At 38.0% G+C, this 15594-nt stretch overlaps 1 protein-coding gene across 1 annotated transcript in view; it reads right to left on the reverse strand.

Moving 5' to 3' along the window:
* LOC133648840 (integrin alpha-5-like) overlaps positions 1-15594 on the reverse strand; it is a 100378-nt gene that overhangs the window by 84592 nt on the left and 192 nt on the right. The window contains exon 1 of the mRNA XM_062045315.1: positions 15454-15594. This exon is cut by the window's right edge and continues 192 nt beyond it. Within this exon, the coding sequence (XP_061901299.1) occupies positions 15454-15594 (141 nt within the window). The remainder of the gene's footprint in view (positions 1-15453) is intronic.

Genomic DNA, 15594 nt, shown 5'->3' on the forward strand with positions numbered 1-15594 from the left:
TAAGGTTTAGGGCAGGGGTGTCCAAACTTTTTGACTTGGGGGCCGCATCGGGCTAAAAACAATTTGGTCGAGGGCCGAAAGCCGAATGCATGTAAAGTAACTATATATATATATATATATATATATATATATATATATATATATATATATATATATATATATATATATATATATATATATATATATATATACACACACACACACACACACACATTTATTATATATGTCCATCCATCCATTTTCTACAACACTCAGGATACAATGGGTGTTGTTGATATATATACATATATATATGTATATATATATATATATATATATATATATATATATATATATATATATATATATATATATATATATACACAGTCGCGATCAAAAGTTTACATACACTTGTAAAGAACATAATGTCATGGCTGTCTTGAGTTTTCTACACTTTCTACAACTCTTATTTTTTTGTGATAGAGTGATTGGAGCACATACTTGTTGGTCACAAAAAACATTCATGAAGTTTGGTTCTTTTATGAATTTATTATGGGTCTACTGAAAATGTGACCAAATCTGCTGCAGACATGCAGCAATGTTAATATTTGGTTACATGTCCCTTAGCAAGTTTCACTGCAATAAGGCGCTTTTGGTAGCCATCCACAAGCTTCTGGCAAGCTTTTAGTTGAATTTTTGACCTCTTGACAAAATTGATGCAGTTAAGCTAAATTTGTTGGCTTTCTGACATGGGCTTGTTTCTTCAGCATTGTCCACACGTTTAAGTCAGGACTTTGGGAAGGCCATTCTAAGACCTTAATTCTAGCCTGATTTAGCCATTCCTTTACCACTTTTGACGCGTGTTTGGGGTCATTGTCCTGTTGGAATACCCAACTGCGCCCAAGACCCAACCTCCGGCCTGATGATTTTAGGTTGTCCTGAAGAATTTGGAGGTAATACTCCTTTTTCATTGTCCCATTTACTCTCTGTAAAGCATCAGTTCCATTGGCAGCAAAACAGGCCCAGAGCATAATACTACCACCACCATGCTCGACAGTAGGCATGGTGTTTCTGGGATTAAAGGCCTCACCTTTTCTCCTCCAAACATTTGCTGGGTATTGTGGCCAAACAGCTAAATGTTTGTTTCATCTGAATTAAGGTTTTAGAATGGCCTTTCCCAAAGTCTTGACTTAAATGTGTGGACAATGCTGAAGAAACAAGTCCATGTCAGAAAACCAACAAATTTAGCTGCACTGCACCAATTTTGTCAAGAGGTGTGGTCAAAAATTCAACCAGAAGCTTGTGGATGGCTACCAAAAGCGCCTTATTGCAGTGAAACTTGCCAAGGGAAATGTAACCAAATATTAACATTGCTGTATGTACACTTTTGACCCAGCAGATTTGGTCACATTTCCCGTAGACCCATAATAAATTCATAAAAGAACCAAACAAATGTTTTTTGTGACCAACAAGTATGTGCTCCAATCACTCTATTACAAAAAAATAAGAGTTGTAGAAATTATTGGAAACTCAAGCCAGCCATAACATTATGTTCTTTACAAGTGTATGTAAACTTTTGACCACGACTGTGTATATTATATATGTATATATGTAGATACCAATAACACCCAGGATACACTGGGTGTTGTTGATATTGTTGATATATATATTAATATATATATGCGTACATATGTGAATATACGTATGTGTAAATATTATATTAATATAATGGATATATAACTACCGGTAATATAATTGGATATTAAGAGTATGTGAAAGTATGTGAAAGTTTAAAATTTTGTAATGAATCGGAAATATCAAGCAGCTAAAGTGTGCAAACATGGAATAGTGTAGAGAGAGTGTTTTGCATTTTCCCCCCATCATGCTTTGTAATGGATTAAAATAGGTGTCATTTTTTGTTATGATGCATGGTTGAGTTTTATAATATCTGCAATGTTCAGTGAGCAGGCTGTGTTATGTGTGACCATGTGTGTGGACTTTCTGTTGGTTTCATTAGCCTATCTATTAGGCTATTTCATTACAAATTACTTGACGTCACACTCACACACACACATTCACCACCTGTAGGAAACACTACGTTTTTCCTAACTTAATGAATAATCTTGATTTCAGTATCGCTAAAAATAATAGTGATTATTATTTGGGCCATAATCGTGCAGCTCTAGTTAAAATCTGAATATTGTCAATCATCCAGGTCATTGTATTCTCAGTAACTGGACTTTTCCAATTGTCTTAGAAGACGTTTAGCCTGTCATCCGAGCAGGCGTCATCATTTCATGCTCACAGACCATGATGGGACAGGTCTAGTCTGAGAGCATGGTGCAGGATCCTCTGTTAAAAGGGCGCAGCCGCGGAACTGATTTGGTTTCGCTTACCCCAAGATGCAAAGACATGGCTGCATGTACGATCAATAAAGAAAGAAACAATGATTAATCAGTTCAACCAAAGTATTTAAAGGAGCCGTGCAGAGCGCTCGCCAAATAAGGCACAGGGAAAAATAGCAGGAAGCAAACAAAAGGAAACTAAGCAATGTAGCGTTCAGTGGTATCAAGTAGTAGACCGACTTATCAAGACATAACATGAACAAATCACACGCATGACAAACACAATGATCCAGCGCCTCTCTAATTACAAAATGAAAGACAGCTGTGCCCCATTCCCTGCAGCAAGGGGCAGCTTTAAGAAACAAAACAGGAAACAGATGTAACAAAATAAAAGCACACGAAACAAAGAATTAATCCAACCAAAAGTCTAAAATGTCATGATAGCAAAGTATAAATGCAAAATCGGGCAAAAAGAGCCGACTGGGCCTATGGATGGATTTTATTACAAAAAGAACAATGTTGGAAGAGTCAACAAAGAAAATGTGACAGTGACTCTTAATTGTATTAATTTTACTGTGCTGTGTTTGAAAATGTAACCACTGTTCTTAATACATTGAACCTATAACCGACTTCAGAGGAATTGCATAGAGACATGCAAGAGACGGACTACTTATAAGATGCTTTTTACTATTATACATATACATACACCGTATTTTCCAGACCATAGGGCGCACCCTGGACACATGAGGACTTTGAATATGACCAATGTATGATCCTGTAACTACTTGGTATCGGATCGATACCTACATTTGAGGTATCATCCAAAACTAATGTAAAGTATCAAACAACAGAAGAATAAGTGATTATTACATTTTAACAGAAGTGTCGATAGAACATGATGAAAGAGAAAGAAAGCAGAAATTAACAGTAAATGAACAAGTGGATTAATAATCAATGTTTACAGCTTGTCCTTTATAATTCAGACAAAATAATAGAATGATAATTGACACAATATGTTACTGCATTAGGGCTATATAAATAAACATTGATTGATTGATTGATTGATTGATACGTCAGCAGATAAATTAGGAGCCTTTGTTTGTTTACTTACTACTAAAAGACAAGTTGTCTTGTATGTTCGCTATTTTATTTAAGGACAAAATTGTTCTTCGATTGCAAAAAGAAACATATGTTTAATGTACCGTAAGATTTGTTGTTAATAATGCCATTTTTTGGTGGTCCCCTTTATACACCTGACATGTATACTGTGTATATGTACATAATGTATCCATTTTTTTAAACGTAATTTTTTTATATACATGTTATAGGTTATATATCTTTTATTATTGAATGTATCAAAGGTGATGAATAATCAATGGACCACAATGGAAACAAGCCTTTTGGCTTTTTGTGCAATCCATTTGCCTTTTTAAAGCATTACATGGATTCAATTCTTTAAGATGTCAATAAACTTCTCAATGAATCAATCAATATTTAGAAAAGTATCGAAAAACATTTTGGTTCCGGTACCGGTACCAAAATACTGGTATCGGGACAACCCTAATATAGTGTAATATATTTGGGAGTGTTCTAATCTTTTTATGGTTGTTAAATAGAGGAGACACGGATATCAGCGTGGATCTACGTTAGTTTTATTTTTTAACTCACGTAAACAACTTACGCAATATAAGTAACATGTAAGCACGTACGCCTCAGTGTACACGTCAATTCCGGTCCTTAAGCAATGGCTATTTCTTCGGAATGAAAGCATATAACAGTATAACATTTCATATATTACATGGAGCCTATCATTTGAGCAACATTGACTTGTGATGGACCATAAAGTCGGTCGCCGAAAAAATACTTTGCTCAGGGAATCCGGATGTTGTGATGACGTGCTTCGACCAAAGATGACGTAAAAGTCGCATTCCAGTCGCATTTCCGTTTAAACTGCAGTCACATTTGAAAAGCTGAGATTCCAATCGAATTCGAAGCACTTTGGAGCGTTTTGACTGGAAAAAATAATCCGATCTGTGTCACTTGAGGGCAAAAATATCAGATTTGGTGTGCAGTGTAAACAGGGCCAAATTGTATTTCGACATATGTGATGGACCATGTATGTATGTCGACATTGACGACAAAGACAGGTTGTTTATCTCATAATTATTAATTAAATATTACATACCTACTTAAAGCACAGGTAAAGATTTTCAATCTACCATATTTTCTGGATTATAGAGCGCACCATCCTAAATTTTAGAAGAAATTTTTTTTTTCCATATATTAGCCGCACCGGACTATAGGCCGCAGATATATACGTTGCGAAATTTATATTTACATAGAAGGATTTTGTAAATGAATATTAACATACCTTAGTTGTGTCATGACGGGGGGGTCGCAGCTTACTGCGAGCTTTGTTCTCCCGGGAAGCAATCGGACTATTCCGGACAAGGCGTGAAGGTAGGAACATATTTAATTATTCAACTAACACTCAACGAAGTACAAAAAAACAGAAAACAACCCGAAGGCAAGCGTGCCTATCGCAAGCGGAAGCTAAGGCAAAAAACTTAGGACATGAAACATGAAACTATAGACATGAAAACAACTAACCAAACTATGGCATGGAGCAACTAGCATAACTGTGGAATCAGACATGGAACAAGCAGCATGAATTAAGCAATGACGCCAGGACGACTGACTGGCAAAGACAGGCTTAAATAATAGTCTTCTTGATTAGAGCAGGTGCGTGTCCCGAACACCAGAGGCAGGTAAAACTAATAAGTCGCAATGGTAACTAAACAAACAAGGGAGCGCAAACAGGAACTAAAAGAGTCCAAAACTAACAAAAAATAACAAAAACATAATCCAGACCACAGATCATGACAAATTGTTTCCAAACGGTGTCTGTAACACGGCAGTAAATCGGCTGATCAATCAAAACAAAAGTAATTGTCATGGACCCATTAGCTGCGGAAGCTAGCTCTCCAATCAGCTAAACAGACTCAATAACTCCATAATGACATTTTGGCAAAATTACTGAGGAATTTGTGAATCTGAAACAACACTAAAAGAATTGCCGTTGTAAGGTTATAATACTAACACAGACTCACGTAAGCGTGTTAGCATATAACCCGAGCCGCGACATCACTCCTATAGACATCACACATGGGACAGTTTAGTAAGTATTAACACTTTTGGTTATATTGTAAACTTACAAATAGGGCTGGCCGATATATCGATATACTCAATATATCGCGGGTTTGTCTCTGTGCGATATAGAAAATGACTACATCATGATATTCGAGTACACGTTCTCACGCAGTTGCTTTTAGCTGCGGGCATTACACTACAGGCTCTTCTCACTCTTTCTTGTCTCTCCTTGTCACAGAGACATAAAACAAGTGCACCTTCTTACATACGTCACGTGTGCAACGTCACATGCTCCCGTGGTAACGTTAGCAGTGATGCTAGCGGAGTGGTGCGAGTGGTAATACGAGAGAAAGAAGTGCGAATCTGGTAACAAATGAAGGAAGAATTAATTCCCAAGAAAAACAGCACGTCTGGCAGTGGTTTGGCTTCAAGCGGGAAGATGTTGAACAATTATGCGGCAAAAGCGTTGCTACAAAAAGCAGCACCACTGCTAATGTAGCATCATTTGAAAAGTCACCCGCTAGAGAATAAGGAGTGCTTGAAACTCTGCATGTCAACATCTCCGTTCGGTGCCACACCAACAAAATGCTGAAGCAACTATTTCCAGATCAACACCGTATGAAAAAAATGATCAACAACAGAAGGAGATAACGTCCGCAGTAACCTACCACATAGCGAAGGACATACACTATTTATTTCCTATTATGCAGCTCATTTTTATTTGACAGTTATTGAAATATGTTTTGTGACATCATGTACAAAAGTGCACTTTATTTGTTTTAAACTATTGTAGTGGCGTTCTGTACAAAAAGTGCACTTTAATTTAGTGTTGTTTTGATATGTCATCTTAGTGACATCATGCACAAAAGTGCACTCATATAGCTTGTCTTAAAATATCTCTGACAAGCTTGCACTTTCTGTTTTGAAATGACATGAATGTTTGTGCCACTGCTTAAAGGCCTACTGAAACCCACTACTACCGACCACGCAGTCTGATAGTTTATATATCAATGATGAAATCTTAACATTGCAACACATGCCAATACGGCCGGGTTAACTTATAAAGTGCAATTTTAAATTTCCCGCTAAACTTCCGGTTGAAAACTCCTTTGGATGATGACGTATGCGCGTGACGTAGCCAGTGAAACAGAGGTATGGATCCCCCATTAAAGCCAATACAAAATAGCTCTGTTTTCATCTCATAATTCCATCTGTGTTGGTGAATCTGTTGCAATTTGTTCATTGCATTATGGAGAAAGAAGCTGAGCAAGCAAAGAAGAAAGTTGTCGGTGCGAAGCGGAGTATTTTGCGAGGGAAGTCAGCAACACAACACAGCCGGTGTTTCATTGTTTACATCCTCGAAAGATGCAGTCAAGATCGAAGAACTCGGACAACAGAGACTCTTACCAGGAGGACTTTGACTTCGATACACAGACGCCTGTAGAGAACTGGGACAACACAGACTCTTACCAGGATTACTTTGATTTGTATACACAGACGCAGATGCGGTACCGTGAGTACGCAGCTGCGCTTCCAAACATTTGATCGCTTGCCCGTATGTGCGTGTCACGTACGTAACTTTGGGTAAATATATAAGCTTTATGAACCTTGGGTTAGGTGAACGGTCCTTTGGGCTGAGTGATTGTGTGTGTTGTGCAGGTGTTTGAATTGTATTGGCGGGTTATATGGACGGGAGCTAGCATAACAAACACCTAGGTGTTTTTATGCGGGATTAATTTGTGGCATATTAAATATAAGCCTGGTTGTGTTGTGGCTAATAGAGTATATATATGTCTTGTGTTTATTTACTGTTGTAGTCATTCCCAGCTGAATATCAGGTCCCACCCGTGCGCTTCCAAACATTTGATCGCTTGCCCGTACGTGCGTGTCATGTACGTAACTTTGGGTAAATATATAAGCTTTATGAACTTTGGGTTAGGTGAACGGTCCTTTGGGCTGGTTGTGTTGTGGCTTATAGAGTATATATATGTCTTGTGTTTATTTACTTTTGTAGTCATTCCCAGCTGAATATCAGGTCCCACCCGCCTCTCACAGCATCTTCCCTATCTGAATCGCTTCCACTCCCCACTAAACCTTCACTTGCACTTTCCTCATCCACAAATCTTTCACCCTCGCTCAAATTAATGGGGAAATCGTCGCTTTCTCGGTCCGAATCGCTCTCACTTCTGGCCGCCATCACTGTAAACAATAGAGAACTTTGCGGAAATGTTCAACTGACTACGTCACGCTACTTCCGGTAGGGGCAAGGCTTTTTTTTTGTCAGATACCAAAAGTTACGATCTTTATCGTCGTTGTTCTCTACTAAATCCTTTCAGCAAAAATATGGCAATATCGCGAAATGATCAATTATGACACATAGAATAGATCTGCTATCCCCGTTTAAATAAAAAAAATTCATTTCAGTAGGCCTTTAATAACTGTTTAATACAGTTTTGTTAAATTGACTTAGTTGTGATTTCCCTCTCTGCATGAAAGTTTAAAATAAGCATATATTAATGCAGTATGAACAAGAATGTTTTAATGTAGACACATAGAATCATCATACTGCTGTGATTATATGCATCAAGTGTTCATTCAAGGCTAAGGCAAAATATCGAGATATATATCGTGAAGTGGCCTAAAAATATCGAGATATTGATAAAAGGCCATATCGCCCAGCCCTACTTACAAATGGTGCTTGGAACACATGTACGGCTAAACTAAATTCCGTTTTTTTGAAGCACTAAAAAGGAGGACACTGCAGTGGGCGAACAATACAAACAAACAATAACACACTTTCCCTGTGTATGCGTTGTTTTTTTATGCTGTCAGCAAAAAAAATAATCCATAAATTAGCCGCACGGTCTTGTAAAAGTAGCGGCTTATTGTCCGGAATTTACGGTAAATTTATTTTTGCCCTATCTTGTCAGCTTTGGCTCTTTTATTTGGACCAGTTAAAAAACTCATAAATATCAACTTGAACAAAGGAGCAGTTTTCAGTTGCATGATATGAGTGGCATGCGGGACTTGGACAAAGCTAGTATAGTAAAAAAAACTAGGTGAAATGTCAGAATGCATGACTGGCAGATTGTCCTAAAAAAAACAGCATTTCCTTCTGTCTTGTTGACCGACCGCACAGCAAGAATAGTTTAAATTAATGTCACAAGCTAAATATTTCTCTGTCAACAATTCAGCATTCCACAAATTAGTCCACAATCTACCCTTCCGATCGCTGGACTTTAATAAGGGGAAAATTGAGAGAGTTCTCTGGAAAAACTGAGAAAGCTCCATAGAGCAGACCTGGGCATTCTGCGGCCCGCGGGCCACATCCGGCCCTTTGTGCGTCCCTGTCCGGCCCGCGTGAGGCCAATCATACATTACAAAATATATTTTAAAAAGTATCTATGTCGAGTGTGCAATACAATGGTGCTGCTTTTGTTTTGAAAAGCGTTATTTGTATTACTTCCGTGTGGACGTATGTGCGTGCGTGATTGTGAGTGAATGTGAACAGCTGCAATCACAAATTACAAAATAAAGTTGAAAAAACATCTATGTCGTGCACGCAATACAACTGTGCTGCTTGTATTTTGAAAAGTGTTTATGGGCGTATGTCCGTGTGTAACCTGTAAGTGAAGGTGCACAGCGACAAGTGATGCACGGTTTACACCCGAGACGCTAAAAAGAGAAAAGTTGATGACCAAGCAACGTTCCCTCTAAGGTGCGCGCCTTCGCAATTGCGCACTGCTCAAGCGTCCTCTGCGCACAGCAAATATATGCCGCGCACCAAATCAAATCCCATCTGAATTCTAAACAAAATAAACACATTTATTCTGTGTAATTTTGCAACGCAACTCTCAGTGACAGTGACAACAAGCGGCCCCAACGGTGTTCGTCAACACCGTTCAATTGAACACCGTTCAATTATCGTAACGTCTATCGAGATGCTTCGAGGCCAGGAATGATATCGATCACTTTATTGAGCAAAACTGTTTATATTCGGCCATAACCACACCAGAAACATGAGTAAAACACTTCTATCTCGAAAAACTAGTCATTTTCTGCCGTACAAACCAGGCCAAAACCAACTTGTCATCTGTCACCAACACGCATACCACTAAGCCACTGGTGCGTTTATGGCCACGCAAAAAGTCGGACAACTCAAACACCACACAAAGTTACACTATGACTCCTCAGTCATACGTGTGCTTATTTTACTGTCATTTATTATTAATGTTAATTTATTTATATTAATCATGGAATGCTGTTACTAGAAAAAGTTACAGGAATGCACACTTCATCTATGCTTACATTTCATTGTGCAACATGAGGATGTTTAAGGGGAACTAAATGTGATCTCTAAAAGGGGTACAAATGATTTCCAAAGCAGTGCTTTTGGTATGAAGTTAAGTTAGGTTAAATGAAAGTATTATTATTATTATTAATTATTAATTATTATTATTATTATTATTATTATTATTATTATTATTTATCTTACGGTATATATCAAAAATAATATTGAGCAAAATTTAATTGAAATATTGTAGATGTGGCCCTCCAGCAGTGCTCGGGTTGCTCATGCGGCCCCCGGTAAAAATTAATTGCCCACCCCTGCAATAGAGTGTCTGCTGTGCAGTAACATAACATGTAACAGTAACATGCAGACACAGGCAGTGTCACCACTAAACAAGATGGGGCCGTGTTTATGTTAACTCTCTGGGGGATAAAAATGCAAAAGAAAAAAAAAAGGCATACAAAAAGATTCCTGTCATCACCCGTGTATAATTCAGCCTTCCGGTGATATAACTCAACCCAAGCAACAGCTGAGGATGTTTCAGTTGGACAGGCATGCACTCAGCTGTGCCGACTGGGTTACGTACATGGATGGATATGGATGGAACATTCAGACCCTTTATTTATTCTATCAAAAATGTTGAAATTCAGTGATTACGTGCATTTGCAAACAGATAAAATTACTGTATTTTCCGGACCATAGGGCGCACCGGATTATAAAGCGTACTGCCGATGGGCGGGTCTATTTTCATAGAAAAGGCGCACCAGATTATAGGGCGCATTAAAGGGGTCATATGAGGTGGCGACTTGTCCAGGGCGTACCCTGCCTTCCGCCTGCATGCAGCTGAGATAGGCTCCAGCAGCCCCCGTGACCCCGTAAGGGACAAGCGGTAGAAAATGGATGGATTCTATTTTTTTTATTTTTATTTTTTTAATGTAAGACACTTCCTTGTGGTTACGCATCGAAATCAGAAAGGACGCGCATTTTCGTAAGTCTGCATCCCCGGGACGCGGATTTATTTTTTATTTTTTTACCGACCCTGCCTTCACCGTGTTTTTATTGGTCGTCTTCAAAGTAACGAACTTTCCGGTACAATTTCTTAAAATTTTGATTCGCTGAAAGTTTAATCAATCACAAATACTGCCTCAGTTTTTATGTCAAAAGTGCCATTTGTGGCCTGCAGCTAATGTTTTAAAGGCCCACGACAGATTCTAAAAATACTATTAAAATAAACAAAAACATAACAAAAGTGGAATAAAAAAGCTTACAGGTGAAATGTAATTTTTAAAAAGTTGCAATGTTAAATAATAAAGCAAAGCTGGGTTTTTTTCCGGAACATAGGGCGCACCGGATTATAAGGCGCACTGCCGATGAGCGGGTCTAGTCATTGCTCAAAACATAATATTGAATCAAATGATCAATGTTTTTATGAATTACTGACCTATCCAAGGCTCTGATTAATTCACATCAAATATTCCCAGTGTTTCCCACACATTCATTTATTTGTGGCGGCCCGCCACGAAAGAATTACGTCCGCCACAAATTAAAAAAAATAAAATTAAAAAAAATATTATTTTTTTTTGTCCTGTCCAGCTTCTCAGGCAAATCATATAGTTGATGTAGATGCCCATATAGGCTGTTCAGATATACTTTACAAAAGAGAAGTGTAGGATACTTCTCTTGTTGCCTTATTTGTATTTGACCAATACTGTTTTCTGTTTATTTGTTACTGACTGTGGCAGGACACCTCTGCCTCTGTTTCACTTTATGTTGCTGGTAAATAATATGGTTGTAGTAGTAGGCTAAAGTTAAATTATTTAGTATGCACTAATTAAAGGGGCACAGCTTTAAGTGACGTTTTAGCTTTTATATTTTATAAGATATATTTTTTGTAAGAACCACAATTAATAAATATATTTCAGTGAATAACTTATTGTTCAAATCGGTATATAAATATGTACATAAAGTGTTGTAATTATATTGTAAAATGGATGGATGGATGGATGAATGGACGTTTAAAACAAAACTGTTATTATTAATTAGTAAGTATACATTTTTTGAGCCTTTTTATAGAAAATCATATCATTGTAGTAAATTATGCAAAATACTCGATGATGTCATGGTGACCACGCCCATAGCCACGCCCCCACCGTCACAGGTATCTTGGCAGTTTATGGGAAACACTGATTCCACTTTGACAAATATTTTTTTGGAAGATTTTGCATATTTTGTGTGTTTGCCATAAAAAAATATACGTTTTCTTTGACAAAAAGGGCAGAAAACAAACAAACAAAAAAAACAACATTAAAAAAATGAAAAGATGTGAAGTTGATATAGACTGTAGAGATTTAAGCGTGAAATAAATAATGCATGTATGCCCTGGCACACCATTATCATCATTTAATGACCGAAGCAGAACACTTTTTTACCTTTTTATACTGAAATAAATACACCTACAACTAGGGATATCCGATAATATTGGACTGCCGATATCATCGGCCGATAAATGCTTTAAAATGTAATATGAAATGATCGGTATCGGTTTCAAAAAGAAAAATGTATGAGTTTTTAAAACGCCGCTGTGTACACGGACGTAGGGAGAAGTACCGAGCGCCAATAAACCTTAAAGGCACTGCCTTTGCGTGCCGGCCCAGTCACATAATATCTGCGGCTTTTCACACACACAAGTGAATGCAAGGCATACTTGGTCAACAGCCATACAGGTCACACTGAGGGTTACCGTACAAACAACTTTAACACTGTTACAAATATGCGCCACACTGTGAACCCACACCAAACAAGAATGACAAACACATTTCGGGAGAACATCCGCACCGTAACACAACATAAACACAACAGAACTAGGGCTGCAACATCTAATCGATGAAATCGATGAAATCGATTATAAAAATAGTTGACGATTAATTTAGTCATCGATTCGTTGGATTTATGCTATGCAAATGCGCAGAGGCTACTTTTTTTTATTTTTATAAACCTTTATTTATAAACTGCAACATTTAAAAACAGCTGAGAAACAATCAAAATAAGTATTGTGCCAGTATGCTGTTTTTTTTCCAATAAAATACTGGAAAGGATAGAAATGTAGTTTGTCTCTTTTATCCGATTATTAATCGATTAATCGAAGTAATAATCGACAGATTAATCGATTATCAAATTATTCGTTAGTTGTAGCCCTACTCACAATTGAATGCAAGTCATACTTGGTCAACAGCCATACAGGTCACACTGAGGGTGGCCGTATAAACAACTTTAACACTGTTACAAATATGCGCCACACTGTGAACCCACACCAAACAAGAATGACAAACACATTTCGGGAGAACATCCGCACCGTAACACAACATAAACACAACAGAACAAATACCCAGAACCCCTTGCAGCAATAACTCTTCCGGGATGCTACAATATACACCCCCCGCTACCCCCTACCCAAAACCACGCCCCCCCTCCACCTCAACCTCCTCATGCTCTCTCAGGGAGAGCATGTCCCAAATTCCAAGCTGCTGTTTTGAGGCATGTTAAAAAAAAAATAATGCACTTTGTGACTTCAATAATAAATATGGCAGTGCCATGTTGGCATTTTTTTCCATAACTTGAGTTGATTTATTTTGGAAAACCTTGTTACATTGTTTAATGCAGGGGTGTCAAACTCAAATACAGAGTGGGCCAAAATTTAAAACTGAACAAAGCCGCGGGCCAAGGTTGAACAAATTAACCTTTTAATAGGGACCCAAAAAAGTTTTGCATTGAATATTGAACGAGCAAGGTTTGTATAACTTTATAGTGACATGCAAAATTGAGTTTCAAATAATAACAATAATAATTAAAAAATATCAATGGTATATCAAATAAAATGTAAATAAAAAATTGAATGCCTCTTTTCTATTTGCAGCCTTCTGAGGTAAATATCAAAATAAACTTTTTCCACAGGCTAACAATACATTTGAAAATAAAATAACAATAATGAATGAATCAAACATTCAAGCCTTGAAGTAGCAAGAGAAAGTGCATGAATAAAACGTTAATTATTGCTCAGTTTGCTACACTGATTTGCTTTAACACTGAATATGGAACAAGCAATGCTTATATAACTTAATAATGCAAAATCAACTTTCAAAAAACAAACGAAAAAACATCAATGGTATATTAAATAAAATTTAAATAAAAAATTGAATGCCTCTTTTCTATTTGCAGCCTTCTGAAGTAAATATCAACATTAACTTGGTGGGCGGGGCGGGGTTTTGTGGTAGCGGGGGTGTATATTGTAGCGTCCCGGAAGAGTTAGTGCTGCAAGGGGTTCTGGGTATTTGTTCTGTTGTGTTTATGTTGTGTTACGGTGCGGATGTTCTCCCGAAATGTGTTTGTCATTCTTGTTTGGTGTGGATTCACAGTGTGGCGCATATTTGTAACAGTGTTAAAGTTGTTTATACGGGCACCCTCTGTGTGACCTGTACGGCTGTTGACCAAGTATGCCTTGCATTCACTTGTGTGTGTTTAAAAGCCGCATATAGTATGTGACTGGGCCGGCACGCTGTTTGTATGGAGGTAAAGCGGACGTGACGACAGGTTGTAGAGGACGTTGAAGGCAGCGCCTTTAAGGCACTCCCCCAATAATGTTGGCCAGGTGGAAATCGGGAGAAATTCGGGAGAATGGTTGCCCCGGGAGATTTTCGGGAGGGGCACTGAAATCCGGGAGTGTCCTGGGAAAATCGGGAGGGTTGGCAAGTATGATTATTAGCGGTGAATGCGGTGTTACAGTGGCACTGCCGCTGTACAGTACCGACGGGCCAGTTCTAATGTTAATTTGATATTGCCTCAAGGGCCAAATGAAATTACGCGGCGGGCCAATTTTGGCCCGCGGGCCAGAGTTTGACACCCTTGGTTTAATGCATCCAGCGGGGCATCACAACAAAATTAGGCATAATAATGTGTTAATTCCACGACTGTATATATCGGTATCGGTTGATATCGGAATCGGTAATTAAGAGTTGGACAATATCGGCAAAAAAGCCATTATCGGACATCTCTACCTACAGCTTATTAAATACAAATATAGAAAAAACTACCGGCACTGGTAAGGTTTAGATCCAAGAAAGAAGAAAGTGAATGAATGTTTATAACTGAATACATTTACATATGCATAAAAATGTGTTTTCTTTTGTATTATTTTTTTTAAATGAATGAAGTAACGTTTATAACAACCTTTTTCCAAAACACAATATATAATGTGAGCTATGAAAGGATAATGCATACATTTATCATTTGTTTTCAAGACGCTTACAAAAAAGTGGGACCCCAAAAATGTACTCTGGGACCCCATTTTTATGACTTGAAAATTCCTAGCGCCAACACTGAAATAGCCTGCTGAAATATATTCATAAGTAGATCACTTCTAGGCTGCTGTGCAGTTTAAACCAGTGCGACACCATTACTCACACACACTTGGCATGTCTGTTTCCAATCAGCACTCAAACTTCCAGTCCAAGTGCGTGTGCGTGTGCGTGCGCATGTGCGTGCGAGAGCGCGCAAAGGAAGAAACCGACATGTTTCCCTACATATGGTATATTTATGTATGAAAATATGATAAATAAAACAAAACAATACAAACTACATCATTAGATACACGTTGTTGAGTAAATTAAATGATAAAAATAAAAAAGGACTCACCTCGAAGAGTTAGCGAAGAACTCCACCGAGTAGCCGAAATAACTCCCCGGCGGCCCGGTAAAAACGAGGCTGTCGCTGGCGTCTAAGTTAAAAGCAGCGCCAAGTTGGGTCAGAACCAGGAGCAGGAGCAGGACCAGTGCC

The sequence above is a fragment of the Entelurus aequoreus genome, linkage group LG01, assembly GCF_033978785.1.
Source record: "Entelurus aequoreus isolate RoL-2023_Sb linkage group LG01, RoL_Eaeq_v1.1, whole genome shotgun sequence".
NCBI lineage: Eukaryota > Metazoa > Chordata > Actinopteri > Syngnathiformes > Syngnathidae > Entelurus > Entelurus aequoreus.